Source organism: Anthonomus grandis, chromosome 6, assembly GCF_022605725.1.
Source record: "Anthonomus grandis grandis chromosome 6, icAntGran1.3, whole genome shotgun sequence".
Taxonomy (NCBI): domain Eukaryota; kingdom Metazoa; phylum Arthropoda; class Insecta; order Coleoptera; family Curculionidae; genus Anthonomus; species Anthonomus grandis.
In genome coordinates, this window is record NC_065551.1 from 31,600,047 (window position 1) to 31,616,651 (window position 16,605).

General features: G+C 32.8%; 1 protein-coding gene across 1 annotated transcript; it reads left to right on the forward strand.

Annotated features, from left to right (window-relative positions):
- The first annotated feature begins 447 nt into the window (after positions 1-447).
- On the forward strand, positions 448-12,585 carry LOC126737839 (RNA-binding protein with serine-rich domain 1). The gene is made up of 7 exons (XM_050442899.1): positions 448-592; positions 780-896; positions 6,757-6,891; positions 9,838-10,074; positions 10,129-10,279; positions 10,332-10,480; positions 12,177-12,585. Coding segments are annotated over exons 1-7 (981 nt in total). The 5' UTR covers positions 448-590; the 3' UTR covers positions 12,367-12,585.
- Positions 12,586-16,605: the final 4,020 nt, after the last annotated feature.

Below are 16,605 nucleotides of genomic sequence, written 5' to 3' on the forward strand. Positions count from 1 at the left end.
AGATTAATTCTAATTTATATAATATCTGTTATAATAAATTCTTGTTATTATATGTATGATTTTAAGTATTTTTTTCAAGCAAATTAAATAATAAATGTATTAAAGAGTAACATTTTTTTATTTCCATTTCGAATTTGGTGATGTGTAGTACACTATTGTTAACTGATTATTACAGAACATTAACTCATTTAGATATGTAACATAAATCAAGAGTTTTATTTTATCCTTATCAATAGATGCTATAGCTAATCAGAAAAGCCCTAGTTTCTATCAGTATATCAGTAATCTTTTTGATTAGGCGTTTGCTTTAGATATTGCGATTAAATATTAAATTATTAGATATCAAATTAAATTTGAATTTCCCGCCTTAATTGGCCCACGCCTTTTTCCCATTTTGATTGGTCCAATTAGACATGTCAAATTAGTTACAAAAGTTTCCATTGCCAAGCGAGAGGACGCCTACAGATTTGACAGAAAATTAGTTTGTATGGAACAACCACTTCTCTATACTTTGGTATTTTGTGCTGGCTGGCTTGTGTTCTATGTCCCCTATCTTGTGGTATAACAATTAACAAATTTAATGAGAAATAATGTAAGTATCTGGCATAGTGCTATCAAAGTTTAGTATAGCTTTAATTTATAATTTTTGCCTGTAATACTTTTTACTAATTAGTAAGTATATCCACAACCCTTGTGGTTAGAAATTGTGATTCCTCAGTTTTGTGGTTAAAACGTACACCTCAAACAAAGTTGCTTATGTATCTTTTTTGACCTTTTAGGGCTAAACCAGGCACAGACTCTGAAGCTGAGCAAAAAGACAAGAAGAAAGAAAGAGGTAGAGACCCAAAGAAAAGGTCAAAATCTGGTTCAAGCAGTAGTGATGATAGTCGAAGCAGGTAAATGAATGGGCCTTGGTGAGACTTGGTCGAGACTTAAAAAATTTTTTTTTTGATTGGTTACACACAAATAGTTATGATGAATATAATATTATATTTCTACTGGTACTGAAGTATCTTCAGGAATACCTCAGAGTTTTACTATTGGCCCTGTTTGTATAAACTCATTAATTTTTTACATTTGAGTGCCATTGTAAGCACCCAGCTTTTTTTATTTAAACTATGCAACTATAAAATTGATGCACCTCATCTTTTAACACATTGACTGCCGGACGTATATCAGAACTTGGGTCAGGTGTGCCGGGAGTGTTTTATTAATTTTAATTAAAGTAATAAAGGGGTTTTCCATATTTTTATCAATTATGCCATTTTTTCCACAATGTTTTAAATATTTGGTGTATTTTTCGATTAGTTTAGAAGTAATTTTTAGTTATCACCTTCTATTTTTTTTTTGAATAAAACATTTTCCAATTTACTTTATGTTACATTTCCTAACCTAAAATGCGGTATTTTCTTACTAAAAAACAAAGAAAATCCTATCCAACTTAGACCCACATTATTGGGCACTTTTTTGCAATGCACAATTTAAAACAGTTATATTTTCAAAAAATAGAAACGCCAATCACATTATATGTTAGTCCTATGCCGGACAAATAGAGAACCCATAAGAAATACACGTAATGTGTGCGTAAATCGTATACACGCGGCCTGCAGTCATCAATAGAACTATGTATATATTTTATACACATGGGCCCAGTGACATACATGCTGTATATAATATATATACACATGGCAGTCAACATGTTAACCCATTAGATCCCAGGGTACCTTTTAGTCAAAAAAAAAAAATACATGTCATTGCGATAATATCTATATTCTTAACAAAACGATATAAAAACCTATATTCTAATTCTAAAGATAACTTAGATATAGATATGTACTCAAATGAGTACAATGGTAACTTTGCAGACAAAACAACTTTTTTATTTTACAAAAGAAAACTTATTTTAATGAGAGTGATACATTATAAAACAGGTTCGTTCCAAACAAAGTGTTACTTGACATTTTATGCAAGCCCATCTAGCTCTTTGATGACACACAGTGCACCTTAATTGCTTTTCCAGTTTGAGTGGGAAATGACCACCTTCGTGTTGTCTAATTGTTTGAAGAACTTGAGCAGCAGGTCTTTGTTTCAAATTCAAATATGCTTTATTGTTTGAACAAAAAATTGTTATAAACAAAGCTTCACCTAATCCTAAAGAGACAGAGTTACAAGGTTAAAATTATATTTAAAAATACAAGTTACAATGACGAAACAAAGTTAAACAGTTAAAATTTACATTTTTTTTTTTTGAATTAATAAAATCAACTATATCTAACTTTTCTTAACTAAGCACAGTTCAACATCTAAGGATAAAAAAAGAAAACATTTAAAACAAACAGGTTGGGAAAAGAGCTAGGTCTCCCTTAATTAATTAAAATCTGATTGTCATTGAAATATTCAGCCACAGAGTAATGAGCTCGACCACTCAGAAATCTCCTCAAGAGAAACTTAAATTTGATGAGAGATTTTGCCTCTCTAATGTCTCCTGGTAGGTGGTTAAAGATTTTTATACCTTCATAAAAAATTGATCTCTTTACCAAGGCAGATGTTGGAATGGGAAGCCGCAAATTATTCCGCTGGCGAGTGACATATCGTGGATTCTGTAGAACAAACCTGTATTGATGGGAGAAAATAAGGCATGCCACCTCCTGTATGTATAGGCAGTAGATTGTAAGAATGCCCTCCCTGATAAAATATGGTCGGCATGATTCCCTAGGTGATATCCCGCATATATAACGCACAGCACGTTTCTGTAGAACAAACAACATCTGTAGAAGATAGTTGCTTGCACTACCCCAAAAGCAGACACCATACCTGAGATGGGACTCAATCAGGGAAAAGTACACGGCTCTCCCAATCCCCATGCCAAGCTCCCGACAGGTCACCCTAACAGCAAAACAACCTGCAGAAACCCTATTGCTGAAACTCCGTATATGGTCCTCAAACTTAAGTTCCTTGTCAATCACCAGACCTAAAAACTTTTTGTTGTTTTGTTGTTATTTGTAAAACAAATTAGTTTGGTCTTCTCTGGATTTAATGATAGTAAATTTGCCCTGAACCACTCATATATAAGTTGAAGATCAGCCAACATGGCTATTCTCAAAGAGTCGGTATCATACCCATGCCAGAGAACGGTGGTGTCGTCGGCAAAGAGCGTGAATTTTCCCTGGATATTAAGTCGGACGAGGTCATTAATATATAGGACAAAAAGTATTGGTCCCAGTACCGACCCTTGAGGTAACAGATTGATATTCAGAATACTCCGACCCCACACACACTCTCTGACGACGACCCTTTAGATATGAACAAAACCAACTCGCCGCTAAGCCCCTAAAACCATAGTGGAAGAGCTTCAGCAGCAGACCGTGATTTGCCAAAGCAATTCAAGTAATGCAACACAATTTGTCTTTGGAATCCAAGCAAATCCATTTTCTCTACTGAGGCTAATTGATGTAATCTCCATGAATTTACAACTGACATATTCACCATATGGGTAAACAGGCACCACCTCTGGCCTTTTTCTCTAAGTGTTTTTAGAAGGTCAAAACTAGTAGAGTAGTTGTCAACGAACACAGTATGGTCCGAAGGGACTGCAATGTTTTCTAAGAGGTCTAATACTGCCATTGATCCTAAGGGTAATTTTGAAGCTCAAGCGGGATTTGACGATTTAGCACCGCAATACGTATCAAAGGAATAACAATATCCTGTGAAGCTGGTCAAGATCCAGTCGTTATAACCAAAACGGGTAGGCTTGCCTTTTATAAATTGTTTTGAGGGATGGTGCCCAAAATATTTCACCATAGCTTCATCTATTGAGAGCTCCTCATGAAAGATGCCCCATTGCAAAAAATGTTCATTTAGAAGATCTACCAAAGGGCGCAATTTTGCTAGTTTGTCATTCCCGTCCAAATTATTATTATTGGCCAAATGAATATATCTCTTTATATCTTGAAAACGATTTCTAGACTTGGAATTTGCTATAAAGGGCACGCCAACGTCTTCATCAAGGCTCCAATAGAGACGCTCACGGGAAAGCTTGTGATATCCAGTAAATAACAAAATTGCAAGGAACAATTTTATGTCGGCTCTAGAAACGAAAAAGGCATGATTATTTTTTTGAGAGGAATATAAGTTTGTTTCATGTACAATATGGTCTACAATCTTGTCATCAAATATTTTTTGAAAGATTTCAATTGGAGTACAATCCTGGAAGTCGCTTTTGACTATTTCTAACGGATCAACGACCCCAGGCGTTGATGGTAAAGATATATCAATAATATTTTCAGTCCATCTGGGTTCACTGGATTTTTCTTTTTTTCGCAACGATTGACCAGCATCTTCTAGTAGCTTGATAGCTGCAGAGCCTTTTAGTAGATTTTGGCGCAAAACAGATAACGGCATATCCATTTCTTCATCACTAGTAGCTTCATTCTCATCCACATAGTGTACCTCAATTTGACCTGGGATATCCCTCGGAAACTGGCTTACTTCATTCTCTTCAATCAAATCATCATCTATATCCTCTTTGTCAGTCTGACTGTCAGGATCAGGTGGTATTATAATAATATCAGCTGGAACGTTCTTATTTGTGAAACAGATTTAATTTATTATAGATTATATATATTATATACAGATTAATATTCTAGGGCAGCTCCAAGCCTTTGCACATAGGCATCATCATCAAAATCCATTTTTTGTTATCAGTTTTAGCAATAAAAAAAATATTGTTAGGCGACAGGGCCAAAGACATATTTTCTATGTTTTTTTGTAAACAATTTCTTAAACCATATTTTATCACATATACATTTTTTTACTTTATAAAAATTAGGACCCTAAACATTTTTCCTAAAATAGACACTGAGTGCCCACTGTACTCAAATAAGTACAGTAAGGTTCGGGGGGGCCATTTTGTGACAACAGAATTGTAATATTACTGGCTTACAAAAAGAAATACGTTTTATGATCCCCTAAGACCATTATAATCAACAATGAAACCTAGTGATTTATCAAATGGTAACAAAAAACAATAACTTACGTTGGGCAGTCACAGGATTTTAACACTAGTTGGACACTGAGTATCGAAATCAACAACAACAAAATTCTGCATCGCGATAACCACATTTTTAAACGTCTACATGAAATTATACTTATTTACAGATCCCTATATTTCACGGAAATTTCAAAATTCAAAAATAGATGTCAGCACTAGGTCTTTTTGTTCACTGTACTCATATGAGTACAATGGGAACGAATGGGTTAAGAAACTTAAAATTTTTTTGTTGTCCCTAGAAACCAGTGTCACTTTTATTTAGAGATTAGACCTCCTAGGTTAGCAAGAAATAAAGACATTCATATCGAACTTGCTCATAGTTAAATATTTCACCCCACAATAATCATATTGACCTGTTTGATGGCACTATATATAGGTACATTTAAAAACAAAATTACTCCAATGATCATGATCTTATAACTATCAAATCTCTTTCTATATAAACCGTTCATTTAATTTTCTTTTGCCTGTAGTAGACTCTGGAGTTGTGAGCTTGAGATTTCAGTTGCTTCTGAATCATTTCATGGAACCTTTATATGGCTGCATTATATGGAACCCGCTCTATCAGAATCATGTTGGTATCCTTGAATCTGTTCAGCGTAGATTTGCTAAGTTTTTGGCCTTCAGGCAGGATGGCATATATCCGGTAAGAGGGTTTGATCATCGACAACTATTGGAACGCTTCAATCTACATCCATTACATCTCAGAAGAATGATCTTCTCTGTAAAATTCCTGCATGGGTTACTGAATGGATTCATTGATAGTCCTGTACTTCTTTCTGGTGTACGTTTCATGGTGCCTAGGCTTAATGCTAGACATCCCCTAACATTCTTTCTGCCAAGGCCTCATACTAACATCCTGTTGAAATCGCCACTATATACAATATGCGCTATATTTAATCGGATCTGTCACATGTGCGATATAAATTTCTCTCCGGTTCATGTGATTATCGATATCTTGGTGGATCATTACTCTTGGGATTAGGGCCCATGTGTTTAAGTTATAGTGAGTAGGTATATTGCAGTTAAATTAATTTAATTTTGTTGAATATGTGATTATCTTGTTAAACTTTTATAATTGGGTTTTTATATCATATTAATAGTTATTTGTTCTAATTTTTTGGATAACTTTTGAGAATGTGACTTTACTTTACTCTTTTTCTTTTCTTTTCATTCTTTTCGGTTTGTTTGTGTGTGTTTTTTTTAACTATATTTTACATTGTTTTGCAACTGTTTCCTGTTATTGGGCAAGTTGCCTGTTGGAAATAAAGGCTTATTATTATTATTATTATTTCAATTTTTATAGACTGTTAATTTCATCTGCTTTGTATAATTACTTCTTGATCTGTCAAGCATAAGTTGTCTTATTATTAGGAATTTTCGGTTAGACAATGTTTGGTAAATAAATAAATAAATGCTTAGATACTGGACAATTTTCTTCCCTACCATATTTATTTCATGGACTATTATACTGATGTCCCGTGTTCTTTTAGTATGTTGCATGTATCTTTTTATTATACCTAATTGATTAGTAAATTCCTGACTTTTTATCGATACTGGGTAACCCCAAAAATATGCTTTATTGCCTGATAGATACAGACACATATAACATAAAAAGATGGAAAAACTCTGCTTGAAGCACTAAGTGTCAAAAATTAGTCAAAAAAAATATCTTATATTTATGAATAATGTAACTGGTTTTACAGTTCATCGGACAGTAGCTCATCAAGCTCAAAATCATCTAGTAGTTCCAGCTCAGGATCATCTTCCCGTTCAAGCAGTTCTAGTTCCGATTCTTCAAGTTCATCAAGTGATCGTGACAGAACTAGGCCGAAAAGGAGGTAAGATATTGTTTAGATAGATTTTTTTTTCAAATGATCTTTATTTAAGAGTACATTACACCAACAATTTTAGTATGCAAGAAAAACATCTTCTCTACAACAATATTGTTTTAGTTTAATGTATATAGTTTTTAGCAAATAAATTTTTGACACATTAATGTGTTTATAAATTCATTGCCAACTGATCATATTTATTTAAATTTTACACCCTTGATTCTGTTAGAAACAAACTAGATCCTGGTCTATGTTTACCAAGTATTATTTGCATCTTGTCATTTAACTTACAATCAAAAATTCAGAAAACTTTTAACATAAATATGGTTTTTTTGCTCTATACAATGATAAGGCTTGATTTAAAAAGAAATAAAAGGCGAAACATTTTAGCTACAAACCAAGTTTTATTTCATTATGTTTTGGTATTTTAAATGGGAGATCCTATAAATTATATCATTTTTGTATTATATCAAGGGGTTTATTAACAGTTGAATATACAGTGAAAGCTCTCATAAGCGGACACTCACGGTTCCGTAACTTTTGTCCGCTTATGGGAGGTCTGTTTAAAAGAGAGTATGTGAGTATAGAGTATAAATAACGGGGTATATAATCATGAGGAACATGAAACAGAAACTCGCCGCATTTTTAAAGTATGTATTTATGCTATATATCTATATGTGCATACAAAAACATAAATGCTTCAATACATGGTACGAGAATTAAAAAAAAAACATTATTCTTTAGCTTTTTGAAAAAAGTTTAAAATGTTTGTCTGACGAAATTTCACCATCTTTCGCTGAAGGAGACAATTTTCGTAATCACTTTTTAAATGTTGAAATGCAGTGAAATCATCTTTAGCAAATTTTTTCAATATAGAAATATGATTTAGAGCTTCCCCATATGAATTTATAGTTTTTGAACCTCTTAGTGAGTCCTTCTTCTTCTGAGTCATTTGGACTACCACATTCAAGTTGGCCTGGGCTTTCTACAGCCAAATTCGAAAACTTGTCAATGGCATTTTCTTCTGTTGTTATGTTATTTTCTATAAGGCCAGGAAATCATCTACTTTCTGGGGGTCTGCTACTCCTAAACGTTTGGCATGTCGCAGTAACTAAGCAAGTGTCACTAAGGGCAGAGCGTCTTCAGCATCGCAATAATTTTGCTCAGCAAATTCTGAGCTACATCCACTTTTTCTGAATCCAGCTTTGCCAAAACAGTTCTTAATTGTAGAGGAATTTACTTTATCCCATGCTGTTTTTATAAAATACAAAGCTTCTAACACATTAATAGACTTTGTAAGCTCAGATAAGCTTTGGACATCGTCAACTTTTGTTAAAATTTGTTTTAAAATCAAATGTGGATAATAAAATTTAAAGTTCTGTATAATACCTTGATCCAAGGGCTGACAAACTGAAGTTGTGTTTGGCGGTAAAAATATAATTTTCATTGAGATGAGAGCATGCATTGTCTAAAAATAAAAGAACTTGCCTTTTTTGGATTCCCATTTTCCGGTCAAATTCCAGTAACCACTCAGACATGATTTCTCGGGTCATCCATGCCTTTTTGTTGGATTTCCCAGTCGCTGGTAGATCCTTAATACCAACGTTTTTTAAAGCACGGGGACGAGCCGCTTTTCCGATCACAATCAAATCGCATTTTTCACCGGCCATATTTGCACAGAATAAAATGGTTAGTCTATCTTAAGACAACTTTCCACCCACACACGTTTCTCCTTTAAGGGACAGAGTTTTGTCGGGCAATGCGCGAAAAAAAAGTCCACTCTCATCTGCGTTGTACACGTCTTCTGGTTTGTAGCCCAGCAACATGGACGGAAGTTTCTCCAAAAATTGTGACACATCAACTTGATTTACTGCAGCAGCTTCACCAGATATGCATTTGAAACTCACACTATGTCTCTGGCGCCACTTTTGCAGCCACCCGTCGGACGCACTGAAATTATTATAGCCCAAAGTAATGGCTATTTCTTTAGCTTTCATTTTCACTAACGGCCCTGAGATTGGAATGTTCTGACTTCTAGCTTTCACAAACCACTCAAAACATGTTTTGTCTCTAGCAAAACCTTCCTTTTTAAAAAAATCCTTCTTTTGATTTATATTAGTTCCTAATTGCCATTTACTCCTGATATCTTCCTTATTTTTGGCAATTTCAGCTGCTTGCGTTTTCCCAATATTAAACCTCTTTGCCAAATGATGAACTGAAACACTTTCTCTGTCTAATACGTTAACAACTTCCATCTTTTCCTTTAACGAGAGCATCCTTTTTTTTTGGTGCCATTTTACAGTTACAATAATAAAATATCTCAATCAACTACGAATTTGCCTGAACTGAAGATAAACCACAAAATTACATACTGGCTAGCCAATGAAATACGTTAATGGGGAATCGCCTAATATAAATCGGTGAATTACCGAATTTTATGTATGTATATATGTGCATTGCAATAAGCGGAACTAAAAATCGTCCGGGTATCAGAGTTTCGCGTCCGCTTATGGGAGATTTTTTGATCACATACAGAAAAATCTAGTGTCCGCGTCCGTTTATAAAAGCGTCCGCTTATCAGAATGCATTTAACATTGAAAATGATATGCTGAAATTCGGTTCTAGGAACTTTGTCCGGTTAAAAGAGATGTCCGCTTATAGGAGCTGTCCGCAAGGAGAGCTTTCACTCTACAAATTTTTACTCCTATCTAGGTTATTAAGTATTTTTTTGGCTTTCTATTCTTTCTCTGTATTAGTAAAAATATATAATATAGGTTATTACATTGGTAAAAATGCAGGATATTTTTTATCAATACTTCCTACTCGACTGAAAGATCGACTACTTCTTCAATATTATATTACAGTTGTGCAATTACATTGTATTTGTCTTATTTCAGTTTTTCTAATAAGTGGATTCATTAGTGTACTGTTTGGTATTTTTTCTCATATTAGATCTAGGTCTGCGAGCAAAAAGGCAAAGCCAAGAAGTAAGAGCAGAAGCAAGGATCGCAAAGAAAAGGAGAAAGACAGAGATATCAAAGAAAAAAAAGATGAAAAGGATAGAGTTGAAATAAAAAAGGAGGACAAGGAAAGGGAGCCAAGAAAGCGGACACCTAGCAAGGAGAAGGAGAGAGAGAAGGAAAAAGAGAGGGAAAAACCAAAGGATAACAGAGAGAGGCGTAAATCTAGGTAAGTAAAGGTTTTCTATTAGTTTGCTGGTAGTACTAAGAGATATCGTTTTAGATCAAGATCGCCAAGAAAACGCCGCAAGCGCTCCCCTACTCCTCGCCCCACTAAGATCCATATTGGACATTTAACAAGAACAGTCAATAAAGATCACATCGTAGAAATTTTTAGTACCTATGGTACTATTAAGCATGTTGAATTTCCCAAGGTATGTAAAAATGAAGAAACGTGATCGGGTTTATTAAAAATTAATTTTTTAGGATAGGAACCATCAACATATTGGTAGCGGCTATTGCTATGTGGAGTACAACAATCCTGATGATGCGGAAAACGCGATGAAACACATGGACGGAGGACAGATTGATGGACAAGAAATTACTGCCGCTCCCGTTTTAATTCAGAAACCGAGGTATGATTTATTTTAAAAATCTTTTTTAAGTCGAATTTGTCAAGGGTTGTTTATTGGGTAAATTACAGGTTAATTATAAAGGTTACACAGTAGTAGGTGTATTGCAGTAAATTTGGCCCTTAGAAAATATAAAGATTTATACAATATACTTAAAGAATATTGTGGACTTCTTCATATAATGAAACACGATATCTCAAACACATAAGAAACTACATTTAAGATAGTAACAGATCCCCTTTTTTAAATAATGGGATAACCTTGCTTCTTTGCCAAACTATTGTATATATTGACGTTTTTAGACTAAAGTTGAATATGTGATGAAGAGGCTCTACCAGTAAATCGCTTTATGATATAACCGGGGAGTCCATCAGCTGCAACAGATCTATTACCCTTGAGTTTCATAAGTGCATTTTTAATATATTGATTGGAAAAGAGGCGTTGGAGAACAGAACGTTTTGAAACGCGTTTTATTGGGGTGTATGGGCGTATAATTAATAAGAACTGAACTAAAATATTGGGCAAACAAGTTAGCAATATTTCTTGTACCGTTATCGTTATAGGAAACTTGAGAAGGCATATCAATTTCTTTGACAGTGAATATGTATATGTGACCAAAAATATTTAGGGTCTAAATAAAGACTTAATTCTACGCTTTTCAATTATTCATTATATGACCTTTGTATTTCTTTTTTTATTTTTTAGCTCGTTGCTTTGAATTTATTTGCCCCAAAATTGAAATTTTATGTTTTTAAAATTATTTTGCAATTATACCATTCAGGAAACACTACCAACTTGGGTTGTTACTGGAACACACTGAATTAAAATTTTATTTATTTTTTTTGTAAAACTTCTACAGATTCATCAACATTATTACACTTATACATACATACTTCCCCAGTTATTGTCTCTGAATAACATATACATTTGAAGACAATTAGCCTTTTTAAGATTCAATTTTGTATTTTTCACTAGTTTGCATTCTTCATTTTTATAAGTGAAATTACTTTCAATAGAAAGAGAAGGATGTCATCACAGATTTTTACCAAAGTAAATGGGGGCTAATAATAATGGGTAACTATAGCAAAATCTAATGAAACATTAAAAATAATAATATATATTTTAATAATTTGATATTTTTTATGTTGTAGAAAAATTTTGTATGTTACGCGTGTGTAAAATCCTCTTTTTTATTCTTGGGAATTGTCGAAAGTTTCCCATTCATCAAAAAAGGATCATTTTACACACTTGCTACATAAATAACTATTTTCAAAGTGAGTACTTAAAAAATATTTTTGTTATTAAACAATAACTTTAATTTATACATGGCCTTCCTTATTGACACTTGCTTTTCTAATCTTAGTTGGACCTCAAGGATCAATCCTAAATTATTTACTTCATTACCAAACTCAAGTTTTGTTCCATTCATCCTAAGATTCAAGTCTGTCAAAGGGTTGTCCCTTTGCTTACAAAATAACATCTCACACAGTTCTCTTTGCATTAAGTCAAAGGCATTTAATCCTAGAAAATTGGTCTATAGTCTCAAGCTCTTCATTAAAGACTTCGCTTACATTTTTTGGTTGTGATTGACAAAAAAAGACCAATATAGCTTGGTATCATCTGCAGTTTGTTGGACTTTATTATATGTAAAGAAAACATGGTTAATCATGTCAAAAGTTACATAAATAATTGTTTTCAGACCTCCACCTCCGCGTCGTTCACCTTTAGGGCCAATGAGAAGGGGTCCTGCATACAGACGATCTCCTCCAAGATACAGGAGACGTTCGCCAATGAGAGGAAGAGGAAGAAGCGCCCCGAGAAGGAGGCCCCATTCCAGGAGCCCGCCACCCAGAAGGAGGAAGAGATCCAGTTCGAGCAGTTCCAGATAATTTAATTTGTCCGAACGTTTTATCTTAAGGATACGATATTTTGGTTTTACGGAGAAAAAAGGTTTTCTACTTTTGCACAGATTTATTTGTGTATATCGTTTAATGATTCAGGTTTCAGATGAAATATGACGAGCGTTATCCTAGGATAACATTGTAAAGTTTGTATTCAATTTTAAATTGTATCTCCTAATTCCGACTTTAATAAATATATTCACTATACCTGTATGGAGATTTTATTGCGTGTAGTTCCCACTAAGAATGGATCTGCAAGAAATTATTTTCATGTGAATTATTTCTTGTAAAAGTAATAATTAATGCTCAACTAGAGATGTAGATTTTCTTCAGTTTAATTATTTTGAAGAACTTGATCAGTAAGGTGTAAACCACGAGTACAAGCAAAAAAATTGCACTAACACAGTTTTTAAATTCAAAAACCAAAAAATATGAGAAACATTTTATCAATATGAAGAAATCGCATATACACTTACATATATCGTAGATCATCTCCGTAAGAATAATAATTGTAATAACACAAGAAGTACAAAGCTTTACGTGCTCTAGACTTTTTAATTTTTTATCCAAAATTTGGAAAATTAATTGGGACCATAGCTCTCTTCCCTTGCATAAATAAAAAAGTTTTTTGAATACACCTATTAAATTAAAATTAAAAATATTTATCAAAACCTTATAACAATTTAAAAAAAAATAAGTGTGTATTTAAGATTACAGTTAATGTGTTATTAAATTTAAAAAAACAGTTCAAGGTTTAGGGTTCAGAATATAGCAAAAAGTTATTTGTCGCATAGTGTACCACCCAAAGGAAATAGAGATGAGGCTAAGAAATACATAGATAAAAAAGAAAAGTAAAGGCGTTTATTCTACAACCAAAATGCGTCCAATCTCTTAAACTAGGAACATCAAATCAAACTTTATTTGCCCAATATATACATATACAAATTATACACAATCAATTTTACAACCCGAGGACAAAAAGGACTACAGGGCGACCATAGTGGCCGATAACACAAAATACACAAATCATGTGCATTTGTGCGCGGTAACCTAATTATATATAAATAAGTCAATAAGATTTTCAATGGAACAGCAAATGGCAGAAAAAAAAGGGCAAAAGGCGTGCGCGAGACAAAACAAGGGCAGCTAACAGTAAATATATTAATTTTACAGGATATCCTATCTTATTTTCTTTTTGCGGGAAAATCTGACAACAGCACAGCACGCATGGTTTGGAAGAAATGTAGGTTATTTTTGCTCATTAATAAGAAATTGCTTAGCGTATTTTAGGAATCTTTTATAAGTAAATTCCTTTACTTCACCTGGTAAATCATTCCACAATTTAATCCCTATAAATGTAAAAGATTTCTGAAAAGCTGCAGTGCGATGTTGAGGTACCCGGTATTTATTAACAAATCTTGTATGATGCTGATGTAAAAATGGATTAAATAACGCTGCATGGTATGAGGGTTGTCCAGTTTTTAATATTCTATGTATAAAAATGAAGTTTTCTACGGTAACTCATATTAAGGATATTTTTATTATTTAAATAAGGTTTAATATGTTCTCTAAATGGAATATTGTAAGAAAAACGCATACAGCTGTTTTGTATTTGGTGTACTAATTGCATCGTCAAAGATGAACCATAAACCACATCACCGTAGTCGAATAGCGATAATATAGCAAATGATACTTTATTTTGGATGGTAGCCATTTTTTTAAATAATTAAAGTTTTTTCAATCTTATATAAGCAATTTTTAATTTATTGATATGTGCTTGAAATGTTAGTGAATCATCAAAAAGTATACCCAAATTTTTCACCTCTGAAACTGAGGCCAAAGGCATATTATCTATTTGTGGAACAAATAATTGCCTAATTCTTTCAATCTGATATTTAGCATTAAAAAATAGCGTACAGGACTTGAGGAGTTTAGTTTTAAATTATGATCATTGAAGAATTTAAATTATTTAAGTCCGTGTTAAATTTGTCAATATTTTCGTTTACATAATGTAAACATGAAGTGTATATTTGAGAATCATCAGCATATTGTTGAATTTTCGAGTTTTCAATAGAATTGCTCATATCTGCAACATATATGGAAAACAACAGAGGGCCCAAAATTGAGCCTTGAGGCACACCTGTGCCAATTGGTACAAATTCAGATCGAACGCTTTGAAAATCTCTCACTATTTCAACACAAAGGATCTATCTATTAAATATTGTTCGACAAATTTTACAGAATTATCAGAAAGTCCATAGTAATTAAGCTTGGCTAATAGCATATTGTGGCTAATCGTATCGAATGCTTTGCTGAAATCGAGAAATGCCAGGCAAGTTATTAGTTTCTTATCTTCACTGTGACGAACATCATTTAAAAGATTAACTAAACAAGTAGAGGTGCTGTAACCAGATCCAAATCCTGACTGGCACGATTAGATAAAATTTGACGTGTTCAGGAAGTCGTACAATTGCTTATTAATATGTTTTTCAAGAAGTTTAGAAACTACCGAAAGAATACTGATCGGTCTTAGAATCTTTGGTGCTTTAGGATTCGTATTTTTAGCTAGCGGTTTCACGATTGCATTTTCCCTCGCTGATATATTAAACTTTGCTTGCCATACTGCATTCCACCCTTATTAAATTCTTGTATTTTAGAAAGCTATTTTCCATTTTCATGGAAAAAAGCAATCGTGAAACCGCTAGCATAAACATATACCAATCTATAAGATATCTAAGGAAAACATACTGTAATGAAAACAAAAACTTGACGGTAAAGTATAACTATTTTCGGAAAATATTTACAAAAGTTTTTAACATAGGTTGGCTGAATGTTTCAGATTAAAAAGTTGAATTACTACTGAAAATAAAGCTAAGCTAGCTAATGCACGACCTTGAATGCTGCCTGAAATTACAGATCAATCAGTTTTATATTTCTAATTTCACAATATTATGTTAAATTCGATTGAGAAACTATACAAGGACAGAAAAGGGGTGCGTCGTCAAGAGATCCAATGAAATCTTGTCAATGATACATAATAAGCTCCCCATGATAGACTTGGCTAATAAAATATCAATCAAACTCTTTTTCAATGCATGTTCTTGTATATTGGTTGTATAATACGAGCTCTAGGGTCAATGAAATCACTGCAACTTTTCCCATAGCAGCGCATTCATTTCATTCATGGCGTTTTTGAAAAGATAGAACAAAATTTAAAAAAATAGTTCATCCTGATAAGAAAGATATTTTCCACAACTGTTCTTAATTTAGAAAAAGATTGTGATGATTCAGTTGGTCACTGAAAAAGTTCTATGGAATTAATGATAAAGCCTCCTTGACATCGAAAAGGATTTTAATATAAAAAAAAATTAAATTGAAAAAGATCAGCTGCAATAATTGTAAAGGGAGAAGTAAATTAGAACAGTGACGTCGGTGTGTATAAATCTGTTTAAAGAAAGGCAAGACTTGTTCTAATTTAAATTTGGAACCTATCCTAAGCAATGTGTTGTTAAACCATCGAAATTAAAAGACGTAGATTTATCTTTTCATAAAAAATGTATTGGTTCATCTGAAGTAGAACATGAAGAGATTGAGTGGATGAGGTACGACGATAGTTTTTATAAGTTAAAAATTTGTGTTCATAGGAAAATAAAAGAATTTTTTTACTGTTTTATAATTTTAATTCTGCAAAAGTAATAAATTTATTTAGTAGCAAATATATAGTTACTGAGATAACAAAATATAAAGTATTTACATTAATCAAGACAGAAAGATATTATCTGTAATCCCGCATCATTAACTAAATTTGCTCAATAAAAAATTCACTCCAAGCAATAAGCTGGTTCAGGGTATTTCAAATTTTGTTACATTAAAGTAATTTATTAAAATGAATCCAAAAAGTCTGTATAAATATAGACATCCGCAAATACTCTGTTTTTTTTTTTAAATAAATGAAAGGTATTTATAAACATTTAAAAAATTAATGCAAACAATTCAAATCGCCTTTAACAAGAAAATATTAAAGTTATGCAACAAAAAGTGAAACACTCAGATCTTACAATACGGGGATTTAATACACTTTATTTTTCTGAACAAACTTTTTTACAATTTCAAGTTGGTCATGATATTGGAAATAGTTACAGTTTGAATAATTGATTTGGTAAGTTTGAAGTACTTCTTCGACAAACATTATAAGGGTAAACCGGTAAAAGATGGAACTTTATTAGT

Coding starts and splice junctions, on each gene's coding strand:
- LOC126737839 (XM_050442899.1), top strand. Junction 6,892..9,837: donor AGAACTAGGCCGAAAAGGAG/GTAAGATATTGT, acceptor TTCTCATATTAG/ATCTAGGTCTGCGAGCAAAA. Junction 10,481..12,176: donor GTTTTAATTCAGAAACCGAG/GTATGATTTATT, acceptor AATTGTTTTCAG/ACCTCCACCTCCGCGTCGTT.